General features: G+C 43.9%; 1 protein-coding gene across 5 annotated transcripts in view; it reads left to right on the top strand.

Moving 5' to 3' along the window:
* The window catches only part of PRKAG2 (protein kinase AMP-activated non-catalytic subunit gamma 2), a 210484-nt gene that overhangs the window by 102352 nt on the left and 80829 nt on the right, over positions 1–27303 (top strand). The window contains exon 1 of one of the 5 annotated variants that reach the window (XM_064431802.1): positions 392–527. The exons of the other annotated variants lie outside the window; for them this stretch is intronic. Within the exon in view, the coding sequence (XP_064287872.1) occupies positions 422–527 (106 nt within the window). The 5' untranslated portion in view covers positions 392–421. Of the gene's footprint in view, positions 1–391; positions 528–27303 lie in introns of those variants that run through there. 5 annotated transcript variants of the gene reach the window in all.

The raw sequence follows: 27303 nt of genomic DNA, 5'->3' as shown, positions 1-27303 counted from the left end.
ATCAGGCGGCTCCTGACCTTTTCCACATGAGCTGATCCGCTGGGAAATGCTTTGGTCTCCGAGGCTTCTGACAGCTGATGTATAAGAGCTCCGTGGCTGCAAGCTGGGCAGACTTTGAACTTCTCCCCGTGTCCCCAGAGCCTCGCAGGGCAGTCGCTGTATGCCGGAATTAAGGCTGGAAGCGCCTGGCGGGCAAGGGTCGGCGGCCTGCTGCAGGACAGCTCTCCAGGAGCACCACAGCCAGGCACCTCAGAGCTGAGCTGCAGGCCTGCTGCACTTCTTTTGCAGCCACGCCGTCTTTCTGGAGAGTTCTTTTCTCACACCTGGGCTTTTGGTGTAAGCAACACCTGGCCTTGCCCCTGGTGCTGTTTTTGTTTTCTCCAACCCCGGGCATGAGCGACAGCTGCCGCCACGCGAGTGCATGTTGCAGCTCATGAAGCGTTTTGGCAGCTTCAGAGGGAGCAAGAAGAGAAAGGAGCGATGCAAAATCCTGGAAAGGCGCCACTCCGACCCCCAGGGCCTCTCTGGTAAGGAGCCTCTGCGTCCAGCAAGGAGGGGCACTGCTCTTTGGGAGAGGGTGATAGTGAAGGATTGAGCAACAATGCTGTGCTCCCCAGTTTTACTGGCTGGACAATGCATTTGTTGTGTGGAGGTTATTTTGATGTTGGTTTGCACCAGAGATGAAAATCCCAGCTGACACCTGTAACACACATCAGCCATAACCTTTAGGAAGAAATTGGTGGTGCAGGAAGCTTTGCAGTAAATCCTATGGGGCTGTTGCCTGATGTCACTTTAATTGAACAATAATAACTAATATCTATTGAAACATGAATTTTAAGTAGAGAAAAAATTCTTATCAATCTCACAACTAAAGCATTTAAAACCATCTTTCTGATACTGCAGTTATCGGTATAATTGTGTTTGAGTTGCAATTAGGGACCGTTCTCTCTTAATCAAAAGCTTTTCCTGGTCACTGAGTATTAGCTCCAATACAGGTGCTGAGGTGTGTGTGTCAGAGAGTATCTGTGTGTCACACGGGGAGCAGCTGGTCAGAAGAAAAGGGATTTTTCAACAGGATCTGGCTGTTGTCTTAATAAAGGAGAAATACCAATTTTAATGCATTTCCTAATGCATATGGACTAATGGTAGCTGGTTCTCTGAAGACCATGAGCGTTACTGAGCAATTCTGTTCTGTGACTAAGAGGGTTAAAACTGATGTTACACTGAATCAGCTGGATAAGGCTCAGTTTAGAGAGGCTGACATGTACAAAGGGTAGATAAAGCTCTTTTATTCTCTTTTGATCTGGATTCACTGTGTCAAATCCAGCAGAATAATGGAAGTAGGAGAAGTGTTGGACCAAATGCACAATGTGGAGACTTACATGGACATTTAGTGATGGGGAATTACAGCTGTTGGATGGGTGGCTGTCCAGAGGGCTTGGTTTTCTATTTCATGTTTTGCAATTTATATAGTGGTTGGTTGTGTAATTTTTAAGTTGTAATCTTTGCAAACACTTCTCCTTTTGTTCCTGTTGTGTACAGTTAAGTCATTTTAAATCTAAAACTGTTTACTCTGTCCTGTTCTGCATTTCCCTAAACCCACGTGAGGGTTTCAGTGGGAGTGGTAGGAAGGTCAGGGTGATGTGAATGAGAAATGACCCAGGTCTCTGGAATTTCACAGTGTCAGCAACATGCACAAAGACAGGTCACAGGGTTTATGCAACAAGAAGGGGAATATTTATTTATCATAAATATATAAATATTATTTATCTTAAAGTATAAAATTCCTTCCCAAATTTCTGATTAAACCTCCTAAATTCTCACGTAGAATAAATAGAAACATACGTGCAATTTGTTGATTGAATGTTGAATGGCACTTTGCAACACTAATTCACTGTATTACTGTGGTTTCATCAACAGAGGGGAATAGCCAGTATCTGCAAAAGGATTCACTGCTGGAAGCACTAAACATAGAGTTGCATGTCTGCTTCCTCTGGGTCTAACTCTAAACCCTGTCCTCAACTCCCTCCACAGAGAAAATAATTTGTTCTGCACCAAAAAACCTGAACTGTACTGTTTGTGACAGAGTTATATAAAAAAATTGGAAGTATAATGCCAGCAGTGCTAAAATACTTGCTCCTTCTTTTCCTCATTCCTATTATTTCAGCTTTGTAGCCCACTCCAGTGACAGACAGCGAGCACCAGGCAGAGTTTTCAGCACAGTTTTTACTCTACAGATTTTGCAGATGCCATTCTTGTAAAAGTGTGACCAGGTCAGCTCCCTGCACTTCCACCATCAACAGAGTCACAAGGGTGGGGAAAATCAAATGGTGTTTGTCTGAGTTTCTGCCTTCCTTGGATGCCCTGCTGTGGGGATTGCCTCTGCCATCCCAACAGAGTCTGGGTTCCTTTCAGGGAACAGGTTAACGCACTTACAAATGCCTTCCCTTCATGCTCCCCACCCCAATGGCCTTAATTAATTGCAGGGAAGTGTCAAAACAAAATCTTTGCACTATTTGCTACATTTAATCTGTATCTTGTAGCTATTAGGCCTCAATAAACACTCTCTGAGCAGCTTTCAAGGGAACTGCTGGCACTCAGCAGGTTTTATGACCAGTATTAATGTGTGCAGAAGTGCTGGTAGCAGCCAGGCTTGGTGGCTCCTCAGGGTTAATCACACACCAGCACATCTCATTTGGTTGTCATCTACTATCAGGGGTGAGAAATGAATGATAGCAGCCTCCCTGTTGCTAAAGGAGCTTGGATTGTATTCAGAAAAGGGATGGAAAAGGAAATAAGAGGAAAATATCCCCTGATATTTACCCAAAAGGGGTAATCTGACACCTGGACTGGTTGAATTTGGATTTTTTTATTTTTCTTGGCCACTTCCTTAAGTGTTTTAAGGAAGAATCCTCCGGTCCTTGTAAATAGGATTGGGCCTTCTTGGCTTCCCAGGGCTAGATGCCCTCAGGCCACTGCAACTAAAATTATCAAGTAGTACCATTCTTCTGTGTATCAGTTGAGCTGAACCCCTTCCCTCCTCTGCACTTGTGCAGAGGTTGCATCCTGGTGCAGAAATAAAGAGTGGTATTACCAAGAATGTAATCTCTGTAATTCCCTATGTTTGGAGCCTTTTACAGTCCTTTTATTCCAAATGAACAGCAAGGGGAGACCTGAATGCAAACAGAAGCAGAGAACACACAGAGAGGAAAAGGAGAAAAACACTAATGAGTACCAGGGGCAAACGAGAGCAGGAGTGAAGGTGGAGATCCCCCAGTTTGCTCTGGAAGAGGAGCAGCCAACAGGGAGACCCCAAACTTGAGCTGTCCACCAAACAGCAGGGAAGCTGATTTATGCAATAGGATTTTGGCAGGGATGAGAACAGGGATTACCCAAAATTTCTCCAGCCTCTAGATCACCACTGCATAGTTTCCTCCTTCCTCTTGCAGCTGCTGTGCAGGGTTCTGGCAGTTTCTCCTCCTGGCAGCTCTCACTGCAGCTCGATGTGTTATAAATGGATAGGCTCTGTGGCATTTCTGAAGGGGAAAGATTTTTGACCTGAGAGAGGCTAATTGCTCTGCCCTTTAAAGCACACCATGTATTCCACAAAGGACTGAGTGACATATGCAAAAGGAGTAACGTTTAAAGTGTTTTCTCCCTGCCCAAGTCATGAGTGCCCAGCAAAGGAACCTCTCTGCAGCACAAGTAGTTTCTGTGAGGCTGCACCAGGGCTGCCTTGTGCTGGGCATTTAACCTCAAAACTCTTGTTTTGGAGTCTTTTAGCTGCATGGAAATGCCCAGGAGCTTCTCTTTGCCCATGCTGCTCCTCCTGGAGGTTGTTACTTTAATCAGGTGGCTTTTAATCATCAGATGCCAAAGCTGAGCCCCAACAAGCCCAAGGGGCTCCAAGCAAACCTTGGTGCAGCCCCTCAGCCCCTGTCCTGTCCCACCTCAATGCACTCTTGAGGATAATTTCCCTGGCAGTTGTGACAATTAGATGCATATTGGGACTAAACTAGGAGTGAGCCTGCTGGATGTCTCAGACCCCAATAAACACCAGTGCAAAAATGCTTCAGCCCTGCATGCATCAGGCTGTCCCAGAGTCACTCTGTAAGCTGCTGAGTGCACCTCTTGTCTCAGGTCTCTGTAACTACCATGGAATTCAGCCTGGCTCTCATTACCATTCATTGGCAGAAGCCTGAGAACAGGGGCAGAAAACATGGGAGAAGTGCAGGGTGAAAATATAAAGCACAGAAAACCTGATGGAGAAGCAATTGCAAAAAGGAAACAAGACTTTATCTCCTTCTCTTCCAGCCTGGAGAGCTGCAGCTCACCCGGTGCTTCACCCCAAAGTGGGTGGTGCTGCTTGTGGGAGGATCAGAGATATTTATTTTTCTCATTCTGGTGGGATGTTTTTGTTATGAGGTAGTGGGGGAGAAATCAGAGTGAAAAAATTCTGGAGAAATAAATGAGAGTGAAGGAATTGCTTCATGTTCCAGCACTGCCATAAATGAACTGAAAGAGCAAAATCCTGTTGCTCCAGTAAAGCAGCTTAAAACCACCATAATCAAACACTGGGCATGGGAAACTGAGACAGCTTTGGTTTGTTAATGATTTTCTCTACTGGTTTTCATGCTCTGTTGTGCTGACAGTGATTTTAGAAGATGTGCAGCCCTGGCTGATCAGTACTGATTAATCTTGTACTACAGAGAGCACCAAGACCTGGAAGCTGTGAAATTTCTATAGTTGGTTGTTGGGAAGGGGAAAAGCAGTGACAAGCCTGATTAAATGTCTAAGACTTTTTAATTTGCCATTTTCTGCTTCCTTGTAGTCACTGTCCTTGTTCTTTCTGGCACATCCTGGCTTTATGCACAGCTTTGAATGTGCACAAAGATTCTGAATGGGGGGAAAAGGACTCTGGCCATGAAGCAGTAGAAACAGCAAGGTGTTTTCAAGCAGGCACCTGTAAATTCAGGTAGTAATAAACCCCATAAGACCTCCACTGGTTTGCTGGAAACTGAAATGGAGGTGGATTGAGCAGAGTGCAGCGTCCTGTGTCTGTAGCACTTCGCAGGCTTAAAGAAGATGTAGACTCTGCCCTCATGATGAGTTGTCCAAGAATGCAAATTCTCTGAGTAATTTATTTTCAAAGAAGTTATTTTTGCCTGAAGGGCAGGTTAGACATGTAAAAATACAGTGTGTTCTCGAGGCACAAATTTCCAGATCAGTGCTGCAAATGAATCTGCCCACTGACTCTTCTTCCCAGTCCTGCTCCAGGCAGCTCTGTGTGTCTCATCACAAAATTTGGTCAAAAATATCTGTATTACTATAAATGACTAAATTACTCAGCACTGACGTGCTGTTGTCAACAACGTGGTGAGAGCAGCAGGGCCAAGCCTCCCTTTTGATGGGCTGCTTTACAAACTGGGCAGGTTTTTGGGCAGGGAGATCCATCTGGGAGGAGTCCATGTGGTTCTGGTCCTTGTTGCTACTTGTGGGTGCAGGTGTTTGTCCCCCAGACACAGCAACAGCAGAAAAATTTCATTTTTAACTGTCTGAAGGACACTTTCCTGTAATTCTGCAATTATTTGAATAGTGTTATTTGAAAAGTGGGATAAATGTTATTCCTGAGAGAAAGAAATTAAAAGCAAGTCTTGGGACTGAATCTGAGCAAAGATGGAAATGAAAGAATGGGGAGGAGTACATTGAAGTGGAAAAGGAGAAACTGAGATTGAAGGAAGCTGGATAGTGACTGTGAGTTCAAGAGGGTGCAGATCCTGCCTTTTTCTGACTGCAAGTAATATTTATGTATTTATCACATTTCCTTTTTCCATCCTCTACTTCTGTTATCTTCAGGTAACAAGTCATTTCTGATAGGTATGTAAGGCTGGAACACTATCTCTGTTACTTCTGATATAAATATCTGATTCATTTTTGAGGCTGAAATAAAATAATGTAGATAAGACTTTCCTACATGGCACCTCAGTTTAATGAACACAGCCTGGAGTGCCCTCATGATGGATGCTGGAGGGTCACAGCCGACATACTAAAAATCACTGGAATTGCTGATTTCCATGCATCCTCTCTCACCCTTATTACACCAGTTGGGAGTAGCATAGAGATAACTTTTTCCCTGCACTTTCCAAGGGTTCTCACTTCAAAGGAATATCTGCACGAGAAGCTGTTATCCTAGACTGACTTTCTACTTATTTGAATGTGCTAAGCTAGACCACAATTTATTTATACTCCCATGCAACTATATTAAAAATCCTATTGTCAGACTTTAAAAGCAAATTTCAAGACCAGGTCTGTTTTTACAGCCTAAAATTGCACTTGACAGTAGCATTTAGGTAGGTGGGTACTTTAGTTTAATTAGAAATCAATGTTTTGGACTATTGACTCCTTGCTCAAAGTTTCAGTGAATTGCCCAAGAGTGCAATATCAAAGATGTTGTTAAGGCAGTTTGTTTGTCAGGTTTAGTGGATCAGCAAATCCCAGGAATTACCAAGATTCAGCTGTTTTCTACTTTCACCTCTATTTTTGTCCAACCTAAAAGCAGTTCAAGGACTTAAAAGTGCTCATAATGGTGATACTGAAGGCCTTGAAATTGTTTTGCCATTTGATTGTCATTGCAGAGTCCCACTGACACGTGAAGGCTTTGCTCTTGGGAGATGAAGGGCTGCTCTGGGAGATAGCGTGGTGCAGCTGGCAGGCTTGGCTCAGGGGCTGAATCCTCCCTGCTGGAAAGGTCACCCAGCCTCGCTTGGTTTAAGGACAGACCCCAGGGAGAGTTCCCATTCTGTTCTTCTTCTGCTCCTCCTTTGATACAGTTGGGGCAATTTAGCTGGAGGAGGAGTGATGGGATTAGCTGGCATTAATTAATAGCATCCTGTTGTTGCTTCAGAGTTTTTTCCAGTGCTTGGAAAACAGCTGCTTCCCAGTGCTCTGCTCCCTGTGGGGCAACAAGGACCCTTTTGACACACTCAGAGCTACAGACACAGATTGTTTCACAGATCCTGCCCATCTGGGCCCCTGGTTTTATTTCAGTCAGAGCAGGAATGACGATAGTGAACCCAGGGATCCTGGGACAATCCTGCCTTTCCTGGAGAGGAACAGATGATTTGTGACATTTTCACTGCTTGTGTAGAGTATAATTAGGGATAATAAACAAGGACAGGGCAATAAATCAATTTAGGAAATACAGATCAGGCAGAAATGAGATGGCAAGTCAAACCAAGACATGAAAGAGATGGAAAGCTTGCAGTGGAAGGGGTCTTGCTGCAGGAGTGACTACAAAAGTTGGGTGGGTGTTCAGAGGTGAGAGTTGCACCAGTGTCCTTGAGAGGAGGATGAGAAGCTGGAATAATGTTGGCATTTCCCAGGGGACCTAATTGTATTACTGAATTTAGGGATAGTTAATATCCAGGGATCAGTGTGGGCTCTGGTAATGTTCATTAAGGTGGTGGGGTGAGCCTGCAGCAGGACATGCTGGCTCCTTGCTCCCAGTGAGTCAGCCACCCCAGGACTTGGGGTTGTGGTGGATATAATCTGGAAAATGATCCAGAAATGTGCAGCAGGTGAACCACATACTGGGTTACCTCAGGAGGAATGGAGCAATCCAGGCTAGGGGGTTTTTATCCCCCTCCTTGGCCTGCTGGGCTGCACATGGAACAAGGGGTCCAATTTCTGGTTCCCCCCCAAGAGAAGAACAGAAACTACAGAGGGTTTTCCTGAAGGGCTGTCAAAATTGTGACCTACCTCAGATGTTTTGGGGTCTGTGAGGAGAGGCTGAGGAAACTGGCAGGCTTTTTTTTTTTTTTTTTTTTTGTCCAGCAAAGACAAGACTGAGGTGCATTTTAATAGCAGCTTGCAACTCCCTGAAGGGCAGTTTCAAAGGTGACAGAACCAAATTCTTCTTAGTAGTTGCAGATGGTAAAAGAAGGAGGACAAGGCAAGGATTTGTGCCTGAGGAGGATGAGGCTCAGCAAAAACTCCCTCAAGAGGTTGGTGTGGTACTGGCACAGGTAGCCTGGAGAGGCTGTGGCCTCCATCCTAAGAGATTTTCAAGAGTCTTCTAATCAAAGCCATGGTTGACCTGGTCTTTATTGATACCAGACCTGTTTTGAGTGGGACATAGAAGAAGGGGCCTCCAGACATCCTTTCCAACCAACATTTCTGTGGTGCTCAGCTGTTCAGTGGCAAGGAAAGCTGAAGTTGCAAATATTGTGGCTTTCTCCCACCCAATTCTCAACGCAGGCACAAAATCATTCTTGTTCTGATGAACATTCAAGAGCAGAGTGATTTCTTGGTGGATGTATTTGTGCAGCTGATTTGGAGAAAGGGACCACTGCAAAGACCAACAGCAGCACATTTACTGGGCCAACAGGAGCAGCAAGATGTGTGTGATTCCTACAGCAGGTACCCAGGCTGCCTCCTGGCTGTTTCATGTGCATTAAGCATCACCCTGAGAGTCCTGGGCAGTTTTTAATGCCCCTGAGCTGAGCAGTGTCTGGGCACCCCCAGGTGCTGCCCCAGTTTGGGGGGTGCTCCTTTCCCAGCCCCAGGAATTGCAGTGGGACTCAGTTTGGATCAGCTATCTGTCACTATAGCAACCTCTCACTGAACCAGTCCCTGCACTAAAAATAGATCACCTTGATCTCAAGGAAAGAAAACCAAAGGAAGTCAAAAGGGGCAGTGATAGCAAGAGCTGTAGAGTCAGGTATTGACTCAAGTCTGCAGCATTTGAAACCTCTTAGGAATAATGTGTCACATAAAACTAATATTTCAGGGGAATCTATTTATCCAGAAGCCCCACTGTGTCGCTGGGTTTGAAGCTTTTGCAAAGGACATGACTTTTTATCAGGGGGATGTGTTTGCAGCTATCACCCAGCACATGGGATGTGAAACCCTGTGGGGTGTTGTTTAGCTGGTTAAGACACGTAAGGGATCTTATCTTCCCAAAAAGCAGATCTGCAGCTCTGTCCCTAGAGCTGATAGCCTCCTGTGCTCTTGTACATAAGTTATCAAAATCCCTGCTGGTTTATGAAATTGTTGCTGGTGTCTGCAGGAGCCTGTGAGGGACCCAAACCTGAAAAAAGCCAAATGCTGCTGGTGAAGTCGCTGCTATCTCACGCTGCAGTGAAGGGGAGCTGAGTGTTCTGGCACCTGATAGGGACAGGGCCTCTGTAGGGGATGTGTAAATGATACTCGATCCTATTTTTCCTCCAAACCCAGCTAGTGCTTTCTTCTTATCCTCACAAAGACAGGGCAGTGAAGGTAAAATAGCAACAAGATTAAAATTTTGTTCAAGAACTGCAGAATTAATTGAAAATGCCTTTGATGGGGAAATAACAGAATTTGCTTAAAGACAGCTCATATATCACAGGCAGCACACATGATGCTCAGGAAAAGGTTAATTTAGCTTGTGGAGATGACTGGAATTAGCAGCAGGTATTCAGCATTATCAGTCAGCAAGAGTTTGCTCTTGATAAAGGGCCAGATTATTTTAAAGACCTTTTAGGGCTGACAGTTTGCAGACACAGCAGATATTAAAATGTATAGGTGCTTAACTGCCCCTGCCCTGTATATACTGATTCTTGTTTTATTTAGTGTTATAAATTGTGTATTATACATTTAGTTAGCCTTCCAAGAAGTAAGACAAGCAGCTTTCAATGCTGTCATGCACCTCTGCAACAGGGGAGGGTGAGAGGTGGCACCAATCCCCAATTCCCTCCATCCTTTTCAAGGATATTACTGCAAAATATAAAATTAGTTCTTAGTACATTTTTTTACCTCACTTGAGATCCACTGCTTTTACACTATCTGGGGAGCAGACCCATATTCCTCACCTCTCTTCACCAGATGATCTTTTTAATCAGCTTTGGAGCTGTGAAGGAACTGCACTGCAAAGTTATTGGATATCCTAAGTGTATTCCCAAACAGCAAGCATGGAGGTGTGAAAACATAAAATTTAAGTTTTGCAAACAGAACAAAATCATTCACTGAAAAGGTCCTGTGATGCTAAGCTCACCCCAGGCATGACTCCAGCCCTCTGCCACTGCATTTTGGGGAGCAAAAGCTTTATCAATGTTTGGATGAATGTCTCTAACACAGAGACATTAATGAGGAGGAGATGAGAGCAAATGAACTGCACAAATCATTCAAAGACTTGTACAGGGGTAGTCACAAGTCTTCTGGAGAAGCTGTTTGTTATCTCTCAAGGTGCCAGTGCTGCATTTGCCAAAAGTTCCCCCAAATTTGCATAAGTTCCCCTAAATTGCAGGAGTTAGTGCCAGTAAATGCCCTGCCTGGTGCTTTTATTCCCAGCTCCAGCCTGGCAGCAGATTTGGCACAGTTACAAAATTTGCTGTAGGAAAGAGCAGGGTACCCAGAACCAGTATTCTCCGTACACGAACTTTTCATGGCAGTAAACTGTTCTTTACCTCACTTAGCTGGAGATATTGCTAGAAGTGCTTCTTCTGCCTCTAAAGAAGCTGCTGCTTCCACTGAAATACAGTAAAACTCCCCTCCATACCCCAGAGCAGGTGGCAGCTTTCTCCTGCTGTCAGATTTGGGTTTCTTTTCTTCCCTATTTTCTTCCCTTATCCTATAATAGGATACCAGAGTTTTCCTCTCTGTCAGCCAGGTCCTTGTTTAAAACTTCATGGAGATCCTTCCGGGCATGGTAATAGGAAAACTAGAGACTATGTGAATTCTGTTTGAGCTTTAAGGGTTGTAAAAAAGGGTCTTACTGTAAATAATTGCAATTTTCTTCTCAAAATAAACACCAGGCTGATACAGAGCATAAAGCAAAGCAGCAACATATCCATACAAGAAATCCCAGCAGCATAAACTAACCTTGAGATGTAGGAGACTAACACAGAAAAGCTGTAAAATACTTAAGACTGACAAAACTGATCCTAACTGAGACTTGTAGAGAAATGATGACATTATGGGTTTGAAGTGCCAGCTGAAATGAAAGCCTGGAAAACAATGAATGAGCAGCACTCTTTAATATTTAATTACAAAACTCTCTGGGAGATCAAGAGATGCTGCTTCTCTGTTGGGTGGAGCTGGTGAGTGGTCAGGACCTGGAATGATACACCTGGTGCTGGCTCTTAGCCAAAAATGAGATTGTGAGGCTCCTACATGAAGGGGAAAGTCAGCCTAAACTAGAAAAGAATTAGGCTGAAGAAGTCATGCTAGTGGAAGTTTTTCCCTCCATGTGGGGTAGGGCATAGCCCCAGTCTCACTGCAGCTGCCAAGGCGGGTTTGTGTCCCTGCCTCATCCTTGGGTGACCACACAGACCTGAGTGTGCCTCTGCTGCAGTCCTGCTGTGCAGAATGGCTCCACAGCAGCCAACTTTAAATTAGCTGATTGCCAGTTTAAAGGAGAGCAGCAGCTTCCCAACTGGCCCATAATGGAGCTGGTAATTCACCTTGCTTCCCTGCAAGCCCCAGCCGTGCTGACACGGCGTTGTCCCGGGGCTGTGTTTAAAGGTGGCTTGGACCCCTCCTCTGCATTGCAGGCAGGACAATTCCAGCTTGCTTTTCCCTCCCCAGCTTCCTTCCTAATAGGAGACAGCAATCCACCAGGTCTGATCCTCTCACTGCTGTTGCAACACCTTGTAACCATAAACAGGCCACGTAAGCTTGGACTTGACTCCTCACACTTCTGAAAACAGCAGCTTGAGCCCCTCATCCCGGATTCCAAAATAAACACAAAAAGGAGGATTTGACCTCAAAAGGCATCAAATACTCTGCAACAGTTGGTGCTTCTTAAAATCAAATTTAATGCCTGATGTCTTTTCCCCCCTTCTTTAGGACCTTTTCACAGACCCTTGACTAATTGGGCCAGCACATATAAACCCATTTAGGTGGCTGGAAGGTTTTGGCTAATAATATGAGCAACTCCTCATGATTGTGTTATTTGTTCAGCTGTAGATCATGGAGTATCTCTAAAAGATGGGCACCATTAGTATCATTTTACAAATGGTAAAGTTTGGGCTGTAGAAAATAGAGTGTTTTATCATAACCATTGTGTGGATGGCACTAGGATAAAGGCACATCCTGCTTGGGTGTAAGGTTCCACTACTTTTTTTACTGCTTTGAAACTCACTTTCAGTTGAAGCACAAGAGCAACTGTACCAGGTCAGGCCAATTATCCATCCAGGTCAGTCTCTTTTTGTGCCAATTGCCACTGACAGAGGTAGTGTAAGAGCAGGACAGGAGCATAAGGGACACATTTCCCCTTGTACTCTCCCAGCCTCCAGCACTTGTGTCTCACACCCAGCTAAAGCTGATGTTTGGTAGGCTTTAAATAGTTTCTTTCCAGGATCTTGTCCAATTTCATTTCAAACCCAAACTTCTAGCAACTACAACAGCACCTGTTCTGCTGTTTAAGAATGTGATATATCAGAAGTATTTATTTGTATTTGCTTTGAGCCACCTGCTAATTTTATCTGATGCTCCTTTCCTGTTTATCATCTCCACACCATGCCTGATTTTACAGGCTTCTGTCATATTCTTTGCTTGCAGTCTTATTTTCCTAAACTGAAGGGTCACTCTGGACCTTCAATCAACCTTTATCAGCCTTTTCTGCATCTTCTCTGGCTTTAGTGAGTCCTCTTTGAGCTTGCTAAATAGAAATTCAAGGTCATCTATTGCAGTGTGTAACTGCAGCTCGCTCTGCCCCTCTGGATCATGAAGCTGCCTTTGAGCACAGCCCATAAGTGACAGGAGAAGGCCACCACTGCTGCCACCCTTGGGCCTGACCCATGGAGCTTGACACAAAAGAAGGTTATTTTTGTTCTGCAGCCCATCCATTTACCTGTGTGGATTGTCCACTCTGGGATGCAACCCTTGGCCACCCAAGGCACAGCTTACCTGAAAAGAGGCAAGCTTGGCCTTGTGGTTTATTTTATTACATTATTTATTATTTTTCTCCTACACCAATGAGCAAGAAATGGGTACATTTGCAAGGTGGGACATGTAAGGGGAAAAGCATTTCTTGGCTCACTGATAGGATTGGGAAAGCAGCTTTGCAAGACCTGTAATAAAGGCAGTCAAAAATAGTTCCCTGTCTAGCAGATGGGAAAATGATAAACCCAAAAAGTGTTATTATGTGATTTATCTATCTGGAAGATTTAACTCAATAGCAGGAAAGCTTTTTGCAAAGAAAAGGCAGATCAGAGTGCCTTGAAGACAAATTCAACTCTGCACACAACTGTGCCCATAGTAAAATAATTTTCTGAAAAGTGGAGTTGTCTATCTATTATTTCCTTGGCTTGTGTCTGACTATCTAATCAGTCTTTGTACATGTCAGCAGCACATCCATAATAAGAAAGTGCTGTGTGGATTGTGTGAACTGGAATTAGAAATGTGATAATCAGCCAAACCGTTGGAGGCAATGTAAAAGCTGCCTGGTATTTGCATTCCTCTAGCCAAGGAGAAAAACCTTGTATGTGCAAATGAGTTGTTGGGGTTTTTTTTTCCTTCCTGATATGTTATAAGCAAATTTCTCCTGAAGCAGCACTTCCCTGGCAGCAGGCCAGCTCCCACTGGGATGCCTCCATGCCTGGTTAGACCTGTTCCAGCCTGGTGGGGACAGCTGTGCTATTACTCATACGGGAGGTGATGTGGCAGATAGAGGCACAGAGATGCTTGTATGCCATGGAAAAAATGCTGATGTATAGGTGGGTCCTTGGTTTCATCATAAGAAATGAATTAGGATCAGAAAATCTATTTTCTCATCTGTACAATTCTGATAATATTAATCCATCCCATAAAGATGTTCTGAAAGTAGCTAAGAATTAGAAAAGAAGCCTCACTCTGTGATCCTCATGGTGGCTCTGTGTCCTAAATTGTTATCAATCCTGATGTGAGCAATCTGACAGTTACCTGGTTACTCTTCAGCCTCAGGATTTTCTGTCCCTATCCTCCTTTTCTCCTTTCTTCCCATGTTTGGATTCACATCACTGTTACAAGGTTATCAAGGCATAAGGAGAGGCTGTAAGACAAGCCTGATGTTGCAGAGGGAAGGTATGAAGTGCTGAGCAGGTAAAAGCAAAGGTAGAAGTGATGAGTAGGACAAGTTCAGCAAAGTCTGATCCTAAATTCAATAGCAGCTCTGTATGGCTACCACACCTTTCCTGGGTGCAGAAGGAAAAAATTGTGGGTGAGCCACTGGTGTGTTCAGTCCCTGTGCTCAGCCCTGCCCATACCCAGTGTCCCTGCTGCCATGCCAAGAAGAAGGTGAGACATGAAATGAAAGAGTTTTTTCATTTTAAACACCTGTCCTGACTTGCACCCCAGGGAATACATTGCTTATCAAATTATTCTTTAATGTATATACTTTTGAACAATTCCTGGAAAGTATTTATCCATATTTATAAAATGCAGAATTTGACATTGCTCTATACATAAAGAACATTCTCCTCCCAAAATGAGTTTTTGCATGTTGTAATGGTTTGGATAACTAAAACATAGATGAGTCAGCTCACCCTGCATCAGGACAGACTTGTGTCCCTTGTTGGGTTACATGACCCAGCACAATCACCCCCCTGCCATGAAGAGCTGGATATTTAAATTCTCAAAGGTACAATCTCAGAGAGAGAGAGACACAACAAACTCCCTTTCTGCAGTTCTAAGGGCATAAGGGGACAGGTCTGTATCCATTTATTGGTTTCTGAAATTCAGGTTCATTATCCCAGGCTGAACCTACTCCCTGCTCACATTTGATGCTGTGTTTAGTGACAGGTGCCAGAGCTCATCCCAGCTCCACTGGCATCTGGAAGAACAGGAAATATGAAGGGAACTTTAAGCCTGCAATGTAGGAGACTGTCTGAAGAGCTCATAGCTGAGACACTGTGCACCAATGATTTTAATCAGGAACTCACAGGAGTTCTTGGATTTATTCCATTGTCTAATGGAACATTTCAGGACAGAGGAAGCTTATTACATTCTTTGCAATAATATTCTTCTTCAAAGAGACTGACATGTCCTTCTGGTTAAACAGAAATATGAGCTGACAAATGTAGTTATACACTTGAAAAGTAGCAAATCTCAGCTCTGTGTTGCTTACTCAGGTGTTGGGAAGGATGTGAGAACAAAATAGCTGAGTTGTATTCAAATGCAGTATTTTGCAGGAAAGTGATAGGAGGATGCAGATCAATTCCTCTCCTGCTCTCAGTCTCCCACAGCTCTTTTCAGCCTTGAGAAAAGACTTGATGAAAGAAATCTGACCCACTCAATTTTAAATTCCCTTAGGTGAAGTTGTTCAGGAAAAGGTGTTGTCATAAGGAGAGGGATTAATGTAGCAGATGGAAATCAGAGTTGTGTTCACTGCACTGGCAGCTTGAGTTTCACCCCAGCTGACTCCTACCCACATGCAGGAGGTCCCAACTTTGATTAGGGATGCTCTGAAGCTGAGCTGCTTTGCTCAGAGGGGGACTGTGTTGCTGCCACTCAAACCAGAGCAGGGAGGGGGCAGCAGAATTGCAGAGGGGCTGCTGTCCCTGCTGACACTGCTCATGACAGCAGGTGTTTTATTTCATTTTGTCTCACTCACAGGGAAGAAATCAAATCCAGTAAATCCTGGCTAAGAGTGGCAGGCTGCTCCTACAGGAGAGGGCAAGGAACACAAACAGTGTAAGAGGGGATGTTGTGAGGGGCTGTAGCAGGATGCTGCCAATAACTGGAGACTTTGACAAACACTAATTGTTTATACATGCAATGTTTTTAGTGTTACTTACCCAAAATATATTTTGCCTAAATATTTCTTCTCAGGAGTTTTATTGTAGCAGTTCCAAAGAGTCTTTATGATCTGTTTACTCTCTGCCATAATGTGTCATGGGTAGTAATAGCAATCTCAGTCTTCATTCCCTGTTTTTACAGACTATGATAAACCTCAGCCACAGAGAGATGAAGGAATTCTGTCAGGCGGGATTCAGTATCAAAACCAGAACTGAAATTGTAGTTTTTTCTATTTCAAATTGCACTTCTCACACAAAGGGGATCTTTTCTGCTGGCTGGCTCACCTAGTTTGTCTGTAACAGGTGCTTCTATTTATATTAGCATTCCTGAACTCCCATTTTTCTTGGGCTTTTTTTGTGTCATAGCACTCATTCACTCCTGCTTGTTGCTTGAGAAGACTTTGGGGAGCAGACCAGACAAACCTTCTGGTCTTCTTCTCCTTCAAACACTTCTCCTCCTTGATTACACAGCAGGTAACTCAGGGCCTGGTTTGCTCAGGATGCCTTCAGTTGTATCAGTGCCTGTTTTCCACCCTCATATCCAAAGACAGTGTTTTGTGCTCAGTAATCTCATCCAAGCATCTTACCCTCAGGTCTCCCATCAGTATGTGTTTCCCATGGGCAGGTGCATTGGCAGAGATCTTTGTTCATTTTGCCAACAGAAATAGTTTTATGGAAGGTAGAAAGACAAACACTGACTTCTTTCTGAACAGTGATTTAGTTATTAGTGAGTAAGAGCAAGCAGAGAAACTCAGGCAAAATGAGATTTTTGTGGGTACTGTGTCCCTTTAAGTGTGAGATTATATTTCAATGTTTGGGAAAACTAAAGAGACACATGGAATAATCCTAAATTTTGCAATTATGACAGTATTGCTGAACACACAGAGAAGAAACCAGCATATTTTAATGCAATTTTTTCACTGTCTTAGAGGAAATCTGAAGGCCTGTGTGAGTGTGTCTGTCTCTAACAAGCTGTGATGACTTACAGCCACCTTGCAGGTGTACTGAGTAGGCTTTAATTTAGTTAAATCAGGTAATCCTTTGGCAGGAAACTCTCTGCATAAATACCTCGAGGTGCTGGCAGATCTGGTGAGTGCATGGTTGCATATTCACATCTCTTGGTTGTGGTGCAGACACACTCTTTATTGCAGTCAGCAAGTTGTTTGCTCAGATTTTTTGTATTGTGAAGTTTAAAAGGATGCTCAAAGTATTCTGCTGAGTTTCAGATGGCTGGGATTGCCATTTCAGATTGGGGTGTTGATGCATGTAGTGCTTGGAAAAGAGAGAGGGTAAATGAAAGGTTTAGATTTTGTTGATCAGAGCTTGCTGAGTGATTTTGGATCAATGAGATAAATTTTTTCCATTCAGATGCTTGCAGCTCATTTCCTAAAACCCTGTGGCACAGTGCCAGAACAGGCTTCAGTAGCACAGTGGAATCTCTGAATCCAGAGTGCCCTTTGCCTTAGCTAAGGCACTTGGGCAATTATTTAACTAATTTCTATGGATTTGGGTGTCAGCTCAAGTTTACAGTTCTTGCCTTAAACTCTCTGTTTACCCAGCTGGTGAAAAACATGGAAGAGTGAGCTCCCTGTTGTGAGGCTGCATTTCATGAGTGCTGAATGTAGAGGGAGAGCCTCATCTGGCAAGAATCTTACTACATTCACCACCATCACCAATCTTCCCTAATTTAATTTAGCTGAACTATCTGATGCACATTAATATAGCATGGAGATTTAAAGAGTCATTGATCTGAGGCAAATAGGAAATGATGGTTGATGCCTTGTGAGGTTTTTGGAGAAGGAGCTTGTCCCTTTGCTGCATTCCCAGTAAGCTTTGACTCATCCTGCAGTTCTGGGAATGAGTCTGGAGCTGCAGGGTCCTCTGCTGTGGGTATTTCTGTAGGGAGAGGCAGCTGTGCTGGAGCTCACGGACTTTATTTTACCAGTGCAGTCAGTGAGGGAGAAGAGAGCCAAGAGTCTAAAAGTCAAAGGCATGCTGATGCTTCTGGGAAGGAGGTGTTGGTAGCACAAGTAGCAATGCCATGTGTCACCAAACAGCAAACAGCCAGGAACAGGTTTTCTTCCCCAGAAAACAGGTTTCTGTGAGATTTCTGAAAAGGAGGTGGAAGTGTCAAACTCCCAGAACTGGAAAGCAAGGAGCAGAAACTGTGAAAGTTGTTTGGCTTTTTGCTTTCTAGCTCCCTGTGTTTCATTCTAATGATTTAATGGGCTGTTGAAGGTACGTGGGTGAGTTCCTGGAATCTAGTCCACCTATAAAAATCTCAGCTGGTCCTGTCAGTGCTCATTAGCTGACATAGAGCTTCCTTCATTTCAGCCTTTCATCTCATGATAGAAGAGCTTTGCAGGTGGGGCCTCTGGGTAGGTTTCCTCTCCTGCCTTCTTGGGCACATGCTGAGCGTGACTCTTCCAAAAGCAGACTCAGTGTGAATCAAGCTCATGTGATGCTTGAACCTGAAATACATGAGCTATGGATCACAAACTTCTACTCTCCTGTGATTTTGTATTATATATAAAATATATGTGACCAGGCTTTCCTGTTGTCATGTGGTTTCAACCCAAATATTGTGCCACATTAGGCACAGAATTTTAGTTGTGTGTAGGGAATGGTAAGGCATTTAAGATTTTAAAGCAGTGTGGCTGTGCACAAGTAACTGGTGACAGACCATTTAATGACACAGCCCAGTTGTGTGAGTTATTCTGTGTCCATATTGTGTTTAATGCTGTAAGTAAATGTAGGTTTTCATGGCATTAAAAATCACAGCACAATTTCTGGGCTTAGCTTTTCAACACTATAAAAGCTTCCTTGTGTGAATAACTCACGGAGGGACTATTCATAGCAATAACTGCTTCTCCCAGCCCTAAGGATTTCTATTTTATTTTGCATAAACCTTGCCATACAGGCAGGACAGGGAGCATCTGTCCTGATAACATTATGGAATTTAACTTTTTCTAGGAGATAATATTGAAACATAGGCAGGGGGGTGGATGAGTCAGAGGTGCAAGCAGCAGAGGGGCTTCAGGGCAAAAATGGATCATATTTACCTGGGATTACTGTTATAATCTTTTTCTTCTTAGAAGATGTAATTGGAGGTGAATTTTACTTCCTGTTTAAAAACCATCAAACTGTTCCTTCTGCAGAAGCAGCATAGTTACTTTAGACTGATTTTCAACCCTTGTTAAAAACACAGGGTTTGGCAGTCAGGCAGGCTGGGTTTCAGGATTTTCTATGACTAAATTCCTGGTACTGTTTTGAGTATTGGAGCCTGGCAGTTATCTGTAGCTGTCTGACAAACACTTGCTTGTCTTCAACTGTTCTCACAGGCAGCTTTGCTTGATTTCCATGAGGGTTTTTTTGGCAGCCACTTAGATCTAAGAATACATTATCAGTCTCCATCCAGATCCCCATAACTTGTAAACCAGGCTGTACCCAGGCTGTCTGGAGGCAGCAAAGGAGAGAATCTCCTCTGTGGGCTGTGGAGCAGCAGAGAGGATCCAGGGCTGTGGCAAGTGGTTTGGTGGCTGTGGTTGCCTCTGCCCCTTTGTGAGAGCATCCTTAGCACCTCATCAGCTTGGATCCAGCACAGCCATGAAGTTGGTGGAAGGCAAAAAATGACTTGCCAAGGTAAAGCTGCTCTTTATGCTGAGAATATGAACAAAAAGACCTTGCTGGGGAAGGGGAAGGTTTGAACTCATCCCTCTGTCCTCAGCCATGCTTTGACTGGTTTGGCCCATCTCTGGCCTCTGCTGCAGCAAGGATGGGGCAGAGATGTCTCTGGCAGAGCCTCTCCGTGTCCTGCCCTTCCCAAACTGCATTTGTCTGGTTTTGTGGAGACCTTTCACCTCTGTGCCTGGCAGGTTTGGCCGTGGCAAGAAAGTATGTGCTAAATTCTCAGCACAGAGCAAGGAATGTAAAACCAGGAGGTTTAACCTCGGGGTGTGTCACCCAGGCAAGCCCCAAGCCCAGGTGTCTCTGTATTGAGTGGTATAATATTTATCCCACTGCAGCAAGGCTGCCGAGCCACGTGGCTTGGCAATTGGGCATGCAGGCAGATTATTCTCTGACATGTTTAGAGAGGCACACCTACCAGGCAGCATGTTTGCCCACATTTAAAAGAATCTTGATGGAAACAAGAGGAATTACATCATTCAGTGTTCAGTCTCAGGCTGCAGGAGTGATTGCAATTAATTAAATGGCATCGGGACAAGTTTGGGAGTTGTGTAAGAATGTAAAATCAAATATAAAGGAGTCATGGAAAGGCATCTCAGCACAGCTGTGAAATGAGGGAGGCACCTTCACTGCCCTGTTCTGTTGTGCATAGGGTGCTCAGGATTTAGAGAAGTGCCATTTTATGTAGTGGCAATCAATTAGATAAATACTGCATTAATTTAAAAGTATTTCCACTGTGTGTGGGATTCCTCTTGGGGATTTCTGATGGACCTGGGTTCCACAGTCCTTCCACTGACACATACAATACCCTTCCTGCTGGCTGGTGGGATTGTAATTGTGACTTCTCATTCTCCACATTACTGGTCTATAAATGCTTCTATTTCCACTAGTGAGGGAATCAATTTTTTTTTTTTTTTTTTAATATCATAGGTCTTTCTATTTTGGTTTTTCTACCACACCTTATGGAACATCAAAAAGAATGGCTTGTTTTTCTTCTATTTTCTTAAACATGACTTTATACTAGTCCCCACACTTCTTTAGTACAGTTTTACACCTAGAGAATCTGAAAGATGTCCAGCCTGGATTTTTACATGCAATGTTTGTTCTGAAAACCTGAGTTATGATTTAATTGGGTTTTATTTACTTATTTATCTGTGTACAGTTACAGGTACAGGCAGCTGGAAGTTGATAACCTGTAAATCTGGTAGCAAATCAAACAGTCCCTGGCCATGACTGAAGTTATAACACACATTTCTATAGAAACTAATGCATGCATGGCAGACCAGCTATACTTAAGTAGAGGCAAAAAAACCCCAACCCAGAATAAAGTAGTTTAAGTTCTTTTGAATTTTAAAATATTGGGGAATAAAAGTGGCAGAGGCAGTGCAAGTCAGCTATGAACAGCTTGCTCTAGAAGTTACTCTGAGGCAGGAAGTGCATGAGCAGATGTGTGGAGTGAATTGTGAACTCCAGGTAATGCTCACTGGAAGTCTCTCTATTGATTTTTATTGGGATTTAGATCAAGACTTTTGTTTGAGAGTGAAATGAGAGATGGAATCAATCACAAACCATTTCCCCTCTTCCAAAATACGGCTTCACTAAATAACAACAATAATTAAACAAATCAGCTCACTGTGGCCTGTTCCATCAGTTTGTAGATGTGGAGCACACATTTCAGTGTTGCTAAGATGGTGAATGGTATTCTGTTTTACATTTTGCCAATATTTTTTCTATAAAATTCAAGAGGTTTCTTAGATATTCATAGCATGATGGAGCAAGTCATAAATCATTGCTGTGTGGTAGGTAGGAAATGTCCCCAGGATTCACGGAAGGGGGAGCAGAATCAGAGGAAAATAAAATTGTGGAGCTGGAGTGCTCTTCAATTTCCCTTGTTTTTATATCCTATACCATTATTTCAGTTGAACATTTACGATTTTTTGTGATCATAAGTCATAGATAATTGCTGTGTTTATTATTGTATTATGTACAATGGAAGTCTAATTCTTGCTTCATAAATAGATACAAATCAGGAGTAAGTTGAGGTATTCATTTCTCATATGTGTATATAAATGAGAAAAGAAATCAAAAGTAATTTATGAAGCAGAATTACCAGTCTAAATTTATTGCAGCTTATTGAATCTGTAGTCTCTAATGTCCCTGGCTTCTGGAATCACATTACTTTATAAAAGCTTTAATTTTCTTTCTTTAAAAAAATGAAAGAAAAATAAAAGATTTTTTTTTTGTCTCCCTGGAATTTATAGCCCCTCAGAGTGGAGAAAAATATTGGAAAGATTTAATGTTTCAAAAGAAAAAAATTAGGAATCCTGGCATTTATAGGTTTAAATACCATGACACTTTCAGGGTTGAGCTGGTGATTTTTTGAGGCATTTGAAACCAGCCTTAGTGATGAATCCAGTAGGACCATATGCATTAAAATGGCTGTACAGGACTATTGTTTGTTTAATCCTGGGGCATGTCCATGGAAAACCAGGCAGCTAAACCAGAAGCTGGCTTCATCTTCAGAGCTGCATCACCCAGGCTCCTCATGCACAGCTTTAGACACAGTTCTTTGGCAATTTTGGCTCTTGGTTTGGGTTGTGCAATGCTCAAGTAAAGGTGGCTGAGCTGCCTGAGATGCCAATCAATGAATGAGTTAAAATTGGCCTGTGAGACAATTATGTCTAATCCAGTGTTTTGGTAGCTCTGCTGGGGCCATATCAAGTCCACTTATAACGACACAGCTATTGAAATGCTGGGTTATATTTACATTCAGGAGGGGAATGGTTTGTTGCTGTTGCTGTGCCCAGCTCAGAGTGTGAGATCCAGCATTTGTGCCAGGGGATCTGAAACACCCTGAGCAAAACAAGGTGTTTGGGAGCACGTTCAGCTTGGCCATGCTCTGGTGGTATGGCCAGCAGAAGCCACAGCTCTCAGAAGTGACAGTCTTCCCTCATACATGGAGTAGATAAACAGCCTAAGAACCCAAACCTAGATTAGTTACAGTGACTTATTAATGTGTAAATGATCTCCTGTGAATCCCAGAGGGAATTTTTTTTTAAGAACTGTTTGACAAGGTCAGCAACTCAGTTTGGAAATCGCAGAAAAAACCACCTTCAACTTTAGCAGAATGGCTGGGGAGGTTTTTAGGCTTGTTCACAGGAGTGGGGTGGACCTGGTGTTCTCAGCCTGAAAGGGTAAGGTCCATATTGGAGACCAGGCATGAAGATCCCCTGGCAGGAGGACTGGAGCACAGGGAAGGGAAAATAGCATCTGTTATTGAAATGGGTATGTAAGCAAGAAGGTTTCATGGCATTTCCATGAAATTAATTTGTTTCTGTCTGCAGCACAGACCTGTGCCTTGCAGCCTTGCACTGGTGGGGACAACTGGGAAGCCCAGGTGCCCCATGAAGTAAGGTCAAATGAGAATCAGTTTCATTATCCAAGTGGGATGAAATGTATAGAAGATGGAAAGCAGATGAGATCTGAAAGATCCCTAAAGCAAGACAGCTTGTCTTCAGGAAAACCCAAATAAACAAATTCAGGATTAGGCATGATTAGCCACATTTCAGACTAGAGTCATCCCGTGTGTTACCATCATGATAAGCATGTGCTTTTCCCATGAATTCCCGTGGCACGTTCCGCTTTGCACGTTATCTGCAAGCTGGCCTCTCACAAAGCCAAATATTTGAGCAGGAGTCATCTCCATGGAGTTGGAGGGATCAGATCAGGAGCCAGCAGGGGCAGCTGAGTCAATGGCAGGGGCTGACCCCAGCAGCCTGCCAGGAACCAGGAACGGGCAGCTCCGCATTCCAGCTCGCGCGGTGGGAACGCCGCCAGCCCCGGCTGCCCAGGAAAAGTCATGAATTAATGCATGTCTCTGCCGAGGAACAGGGATGTGCTGGGGCCTCTCAGGAAGGAAGGGAATGCACTGGTCTGTGCTTCTGTCCCCTGTTCAAAGAGCAACTTTGAACCCTGGGGAGCGTATAAATATTGGGTTTGTAAACCGAGACGTGTAGGTTGTTATTTTGGTCTGCAACTCCTTGTGGATAATGCTCTGCATATTTGATGTAAAGGGTACAATGGGTCTGGCTCCAAAAGAAGCATGTAGCTCAAGGGATAAATTGCAGCTCTGTTCTCAGGGGAGTAAGAGATGCTGCTCTGGTTAAGTCTAATGCAAGCTAATTTCTGCAGAGCCCAGTGTATTCTACTGCTGATGTCTTGCCTTTGTTGGGTTTGGTTTCACATGATTAATTAACCATACTGCTGCTTCCAAGCACCTGAGACCCCTTTGAAGTTGCAGTTTGATCAATTGATATGTGTTGTGCTACAGGTATAAACAACCTCAGTGCATTAAACTGACACTTTAAGTAGTTCTGCAGCCTGAAAACTTTCCAGAAGAAATTGTCCCTGCTGAATCACGACTTCATGTTCTAGAAAAGTCTGTACCACCAAATGTTGGCTTTGGTCTTTAGAAATGCCTGTTGTTCTAAGTAAATTTTAAGAGACAAAATATGCATTGCCACATGTTTAAGGCACTTGTATTGGCAAATACAACTCTCCAGAGAGGAGAGAACTGCAGCCTGTAAGGGATCTCCACAGTGATTAATAATCTGCTGTGGAAGAGCTTATTGTGAGGGCTATCTGGTTATTTGTCCTCTGCAAAGTGCTCAGTATTTGTGATGGAGTAGCTGATCCGTGACAGTGTTGCAGAGCTGAGTGGACATGTTTGGATTTGATGCCAGTTCTCCAGGGATTTGCAGAAATCTGGCTCTGTGCTTTGAGCCATCTGACCTTCCTCTCCTTTGGCAGGGCCAGCTCACAGTGGGTGCTGCCACCAGGGAGGGAGATGGTGTGAGCACACTGTGCTCCTGCTTCCTCCTCCTCAGCAAACTGAGCAGGAGCACCATGAGCATCAGGATGCAGGAGGGAAGGAGGAGATTTGCCAGCAGAGTCTGGTAATCCCCACAGGAATACAGGAGGAGATAGCAACGTCCACATTTTCAGGAATAATCCTTGTAGCCTCCATGAGGGAATGAAATCCTGCAAGGACAGCACCTGGTTCCCAGCAAGGTCCCATCCCACTAGTGATGCCATCAAAAGCACAAATCATCTGCCCATGCAATTGCATGATTATTTCCAGCCTTAGTCCTGAATCTGAATCCTGCTCCCCTGGTGCTTTAGTCCTTGGCTAAAGGTTTTAGACCTGCCTGAAAGGCTGCTGGGAGAGCACAGAGCTGAGTAAAGAAAGGATGAAGTGGCTGTGGATGACTGTGAATATTGAAGCGTTTCCTGTACCCTTCACTTTGTATATATTGGTGGCAGACAGTTTCCCTGCGTTCAGCACACATTTCTCCTTTCTTACTTAATTAAATTGAGATAAATCCCCTGTGTCACCCAAACCAAAGGGCTCAAAGTGTGAGAGAGGAAACCAGCACAGGGAAAAGGAGGAGGAGGAGAGGAAGGCAGTCGAGGGAAAGGACTGAGCCAGTTTTCCTTGATCACACTGTGGCACGTGGCTGGGAATCACAGGGTCCCGGCTGGGTGTCCTCCCATCTAGAGCAGCCATCCACATGTCTGTCACACTCTGACACTGGATCTGCAGCAACTGTTGCTTCAGCAGCTGCTGGCATGTACTTATCATCAGGGGTGTTGAAAACAGGGCCAGAGCAAAATGTCATTAAAACTCCAGCTCTGGACACCAGCAAGAGAAAAAAGGAAAAGTAGCAATAAGGGATGGGTGTATTTTTAAACGCAGGGTTTGGGATATTTTCGTTTGGATTTTGATTGATTTCAGGTAACAACCAAAGGAATGAAACCAAATACAGTTACCAATGTGTTCTGTTGTTCCTGCATGGATTTATTTTTACCTGTTTCTTGCACTCTGCCATGGGATGAAGGTGTGCAGTGAATGGGAGCCCTGTTACTGCTGGTGGGACACAGGGCTTGGGGAACAAGGTCACTGATTGGTGCTGTTGTGTCTCAGCAATGACAGAGTTGCATTATTATGTCCTTTGGGGATCCTTTTTGCTTTTGCATATTGCTGAGGGACTCCCACAGGTCGGGCCTTGTTTACCTTGGCCATTTTAGTGTGGGGCAGGCTCTGGCTGATACCCATTTGTTTCTGCAGCTTTCGCCTCCTCCCTGGCCAGCTGTGCCCCCTGCCCAGCTCTGATTATTTTCCTTCACACTAAATAGTTTTGATTCACTGTCAGAGCCCTTTATTTTCACTCTGCCTTTGTTTACTGAGACGAAGCAACACATTGAGAGCCCAGAGTAATACAAATAATTGCAATTTTGGGGAAATTGTTACCCCAGCCCTTGAGATCTCAAGCTTCCTGCTCTGCCTGCTTGGTACCAGCAACACCAGCACACCCAGCTCCCATCTTGTCTTGGTTTAAACCTATAGCCATTCTTGCTGCTACTGCACTTGAAAGGAAGTCAGTGCCTTCTCCAAAAACTGGTTGCAAAGTTTCAGGTTTGTGCTAGGAAGTTACTTTCATACAAACTCCAGGACTGTGGGGTGGCAGAACTTGACACAATCTGTGTTTGAAGCAGGGCTGAGCACTCTTTTGGCATCGCTGAGGTGAACAGGGCTGAGTCAAATGCTATCACAAATCCCACACTTGGCTCCACATGGTGTGAATACCTTGGAGAGAAGCTCTGCAAGGCCAGGGGCCAGCCACGTGATGGTCCAGAGATCTCAGCTGGCCTGGGCTGGTGTTCAGCTTGTACCAACCACTGACACAGCTGAGCTGTTCCCAGCTGGATTCTGTTCAAGTTCTACAGAACTTCAGGGATGCTTCATAGTCAATCCTGTATCAAGAAAAAGTATCACTACCAGCTGCCTTCTCCAAAACAGTGACTGAATTGCTTTTAGAGTGGTGAAACTTCAGCAGACTTCATCTGTTTAATCAATGCAAATTTTTAGGATTTTTTTTAAGAGAAAAAAAGGCTTATTTTGGCCACAGCTTTACAGAGTAATGGAACAAGTGGTGCAAATAAACTGCTGAAACCCCTTGTTCTTCCAACAGCCCATAAGGATAAATCTTAAGGAAACTTATGGAAAGCCATGACCATTATTCTGTACCATCCTGTCCTGTCTTGCAAGTAGAACATTGCAAAAATTTCTGATGTTCTTTGCAGTCAATCTAGAAGGTCATGGTTGATAGGAGTTAAGTATCTTGTGCTGTCTCTGCAGTATCATCTATTTTTCTGGAGGTATCAAGAACATACCTCAGAAAAAAAACAGGTTCAGGAAAGCAAAGGGTGTGGTTTTCTTGGCAAGTGCACTCTCCTAATCTTATGTCCTTTGACTCTGGCCTGGAAGGACTAGAAACCAGTCCCTTTTTCTAACTAGCTCAGATCATCTGCTGTCAGCCACCAACCCTCATCTGGGTGCTCTTTAAGCCAGCTGGTCTTTTACCACCTGACTGATCCATTTGTGTTGAGTAGAGCAGCAAACTCCCAGCATGACATTTATTTTCACCAGTTTTCTCTAAACTGGAGTAATATATAGAGGTTTACTGCTTGCAGAAGTGCCTGAGAACTTGCCACAGTGTTTGTGGAGGCAGATTCAATCTATCTGGCTTCCTGAGCAGGAGCCCTGGGGATCTCAGGGATATGCAGACACTGAGACAGCAGTGCACTTGTCCCAGAGCTGCCAGTGCTTCGAGGAACAGGTTGCAGCACTTCCATGTTTTAACAACTGAGAGCAACCAGTTTCCTACTGCAATAGTTACTTGTTACAAAGAGAAAACAACTCATAATTTATTTTCAGGAATGAGGTCAAAGCAGTGCAGCCTGGGAGGGAAGTGACGGCTGCAGCAGGTTGGTGATGAGATAAAAAGCTAAAAAGCCTTTCCCT

The sequence above is a fragment of the Passer domesticus genome, chromosome 1 (genome assembly GCF_036417665.1).
Source record: "Passer domesticus isolate bPasDom1 chromosome 1, bPasDom1.hap1, whole genome shotgun sequence".
Lineage (NCBI taxonomy): Eukaryota > Metazoa > Chordata > Aves > Passeriformes > Passeridae > Passer > Passer domesticus.
Note: the sequence above shows the minus strand (reverse complement) of the source record. Positions and strands in the feature narration are given on the sequence as shown.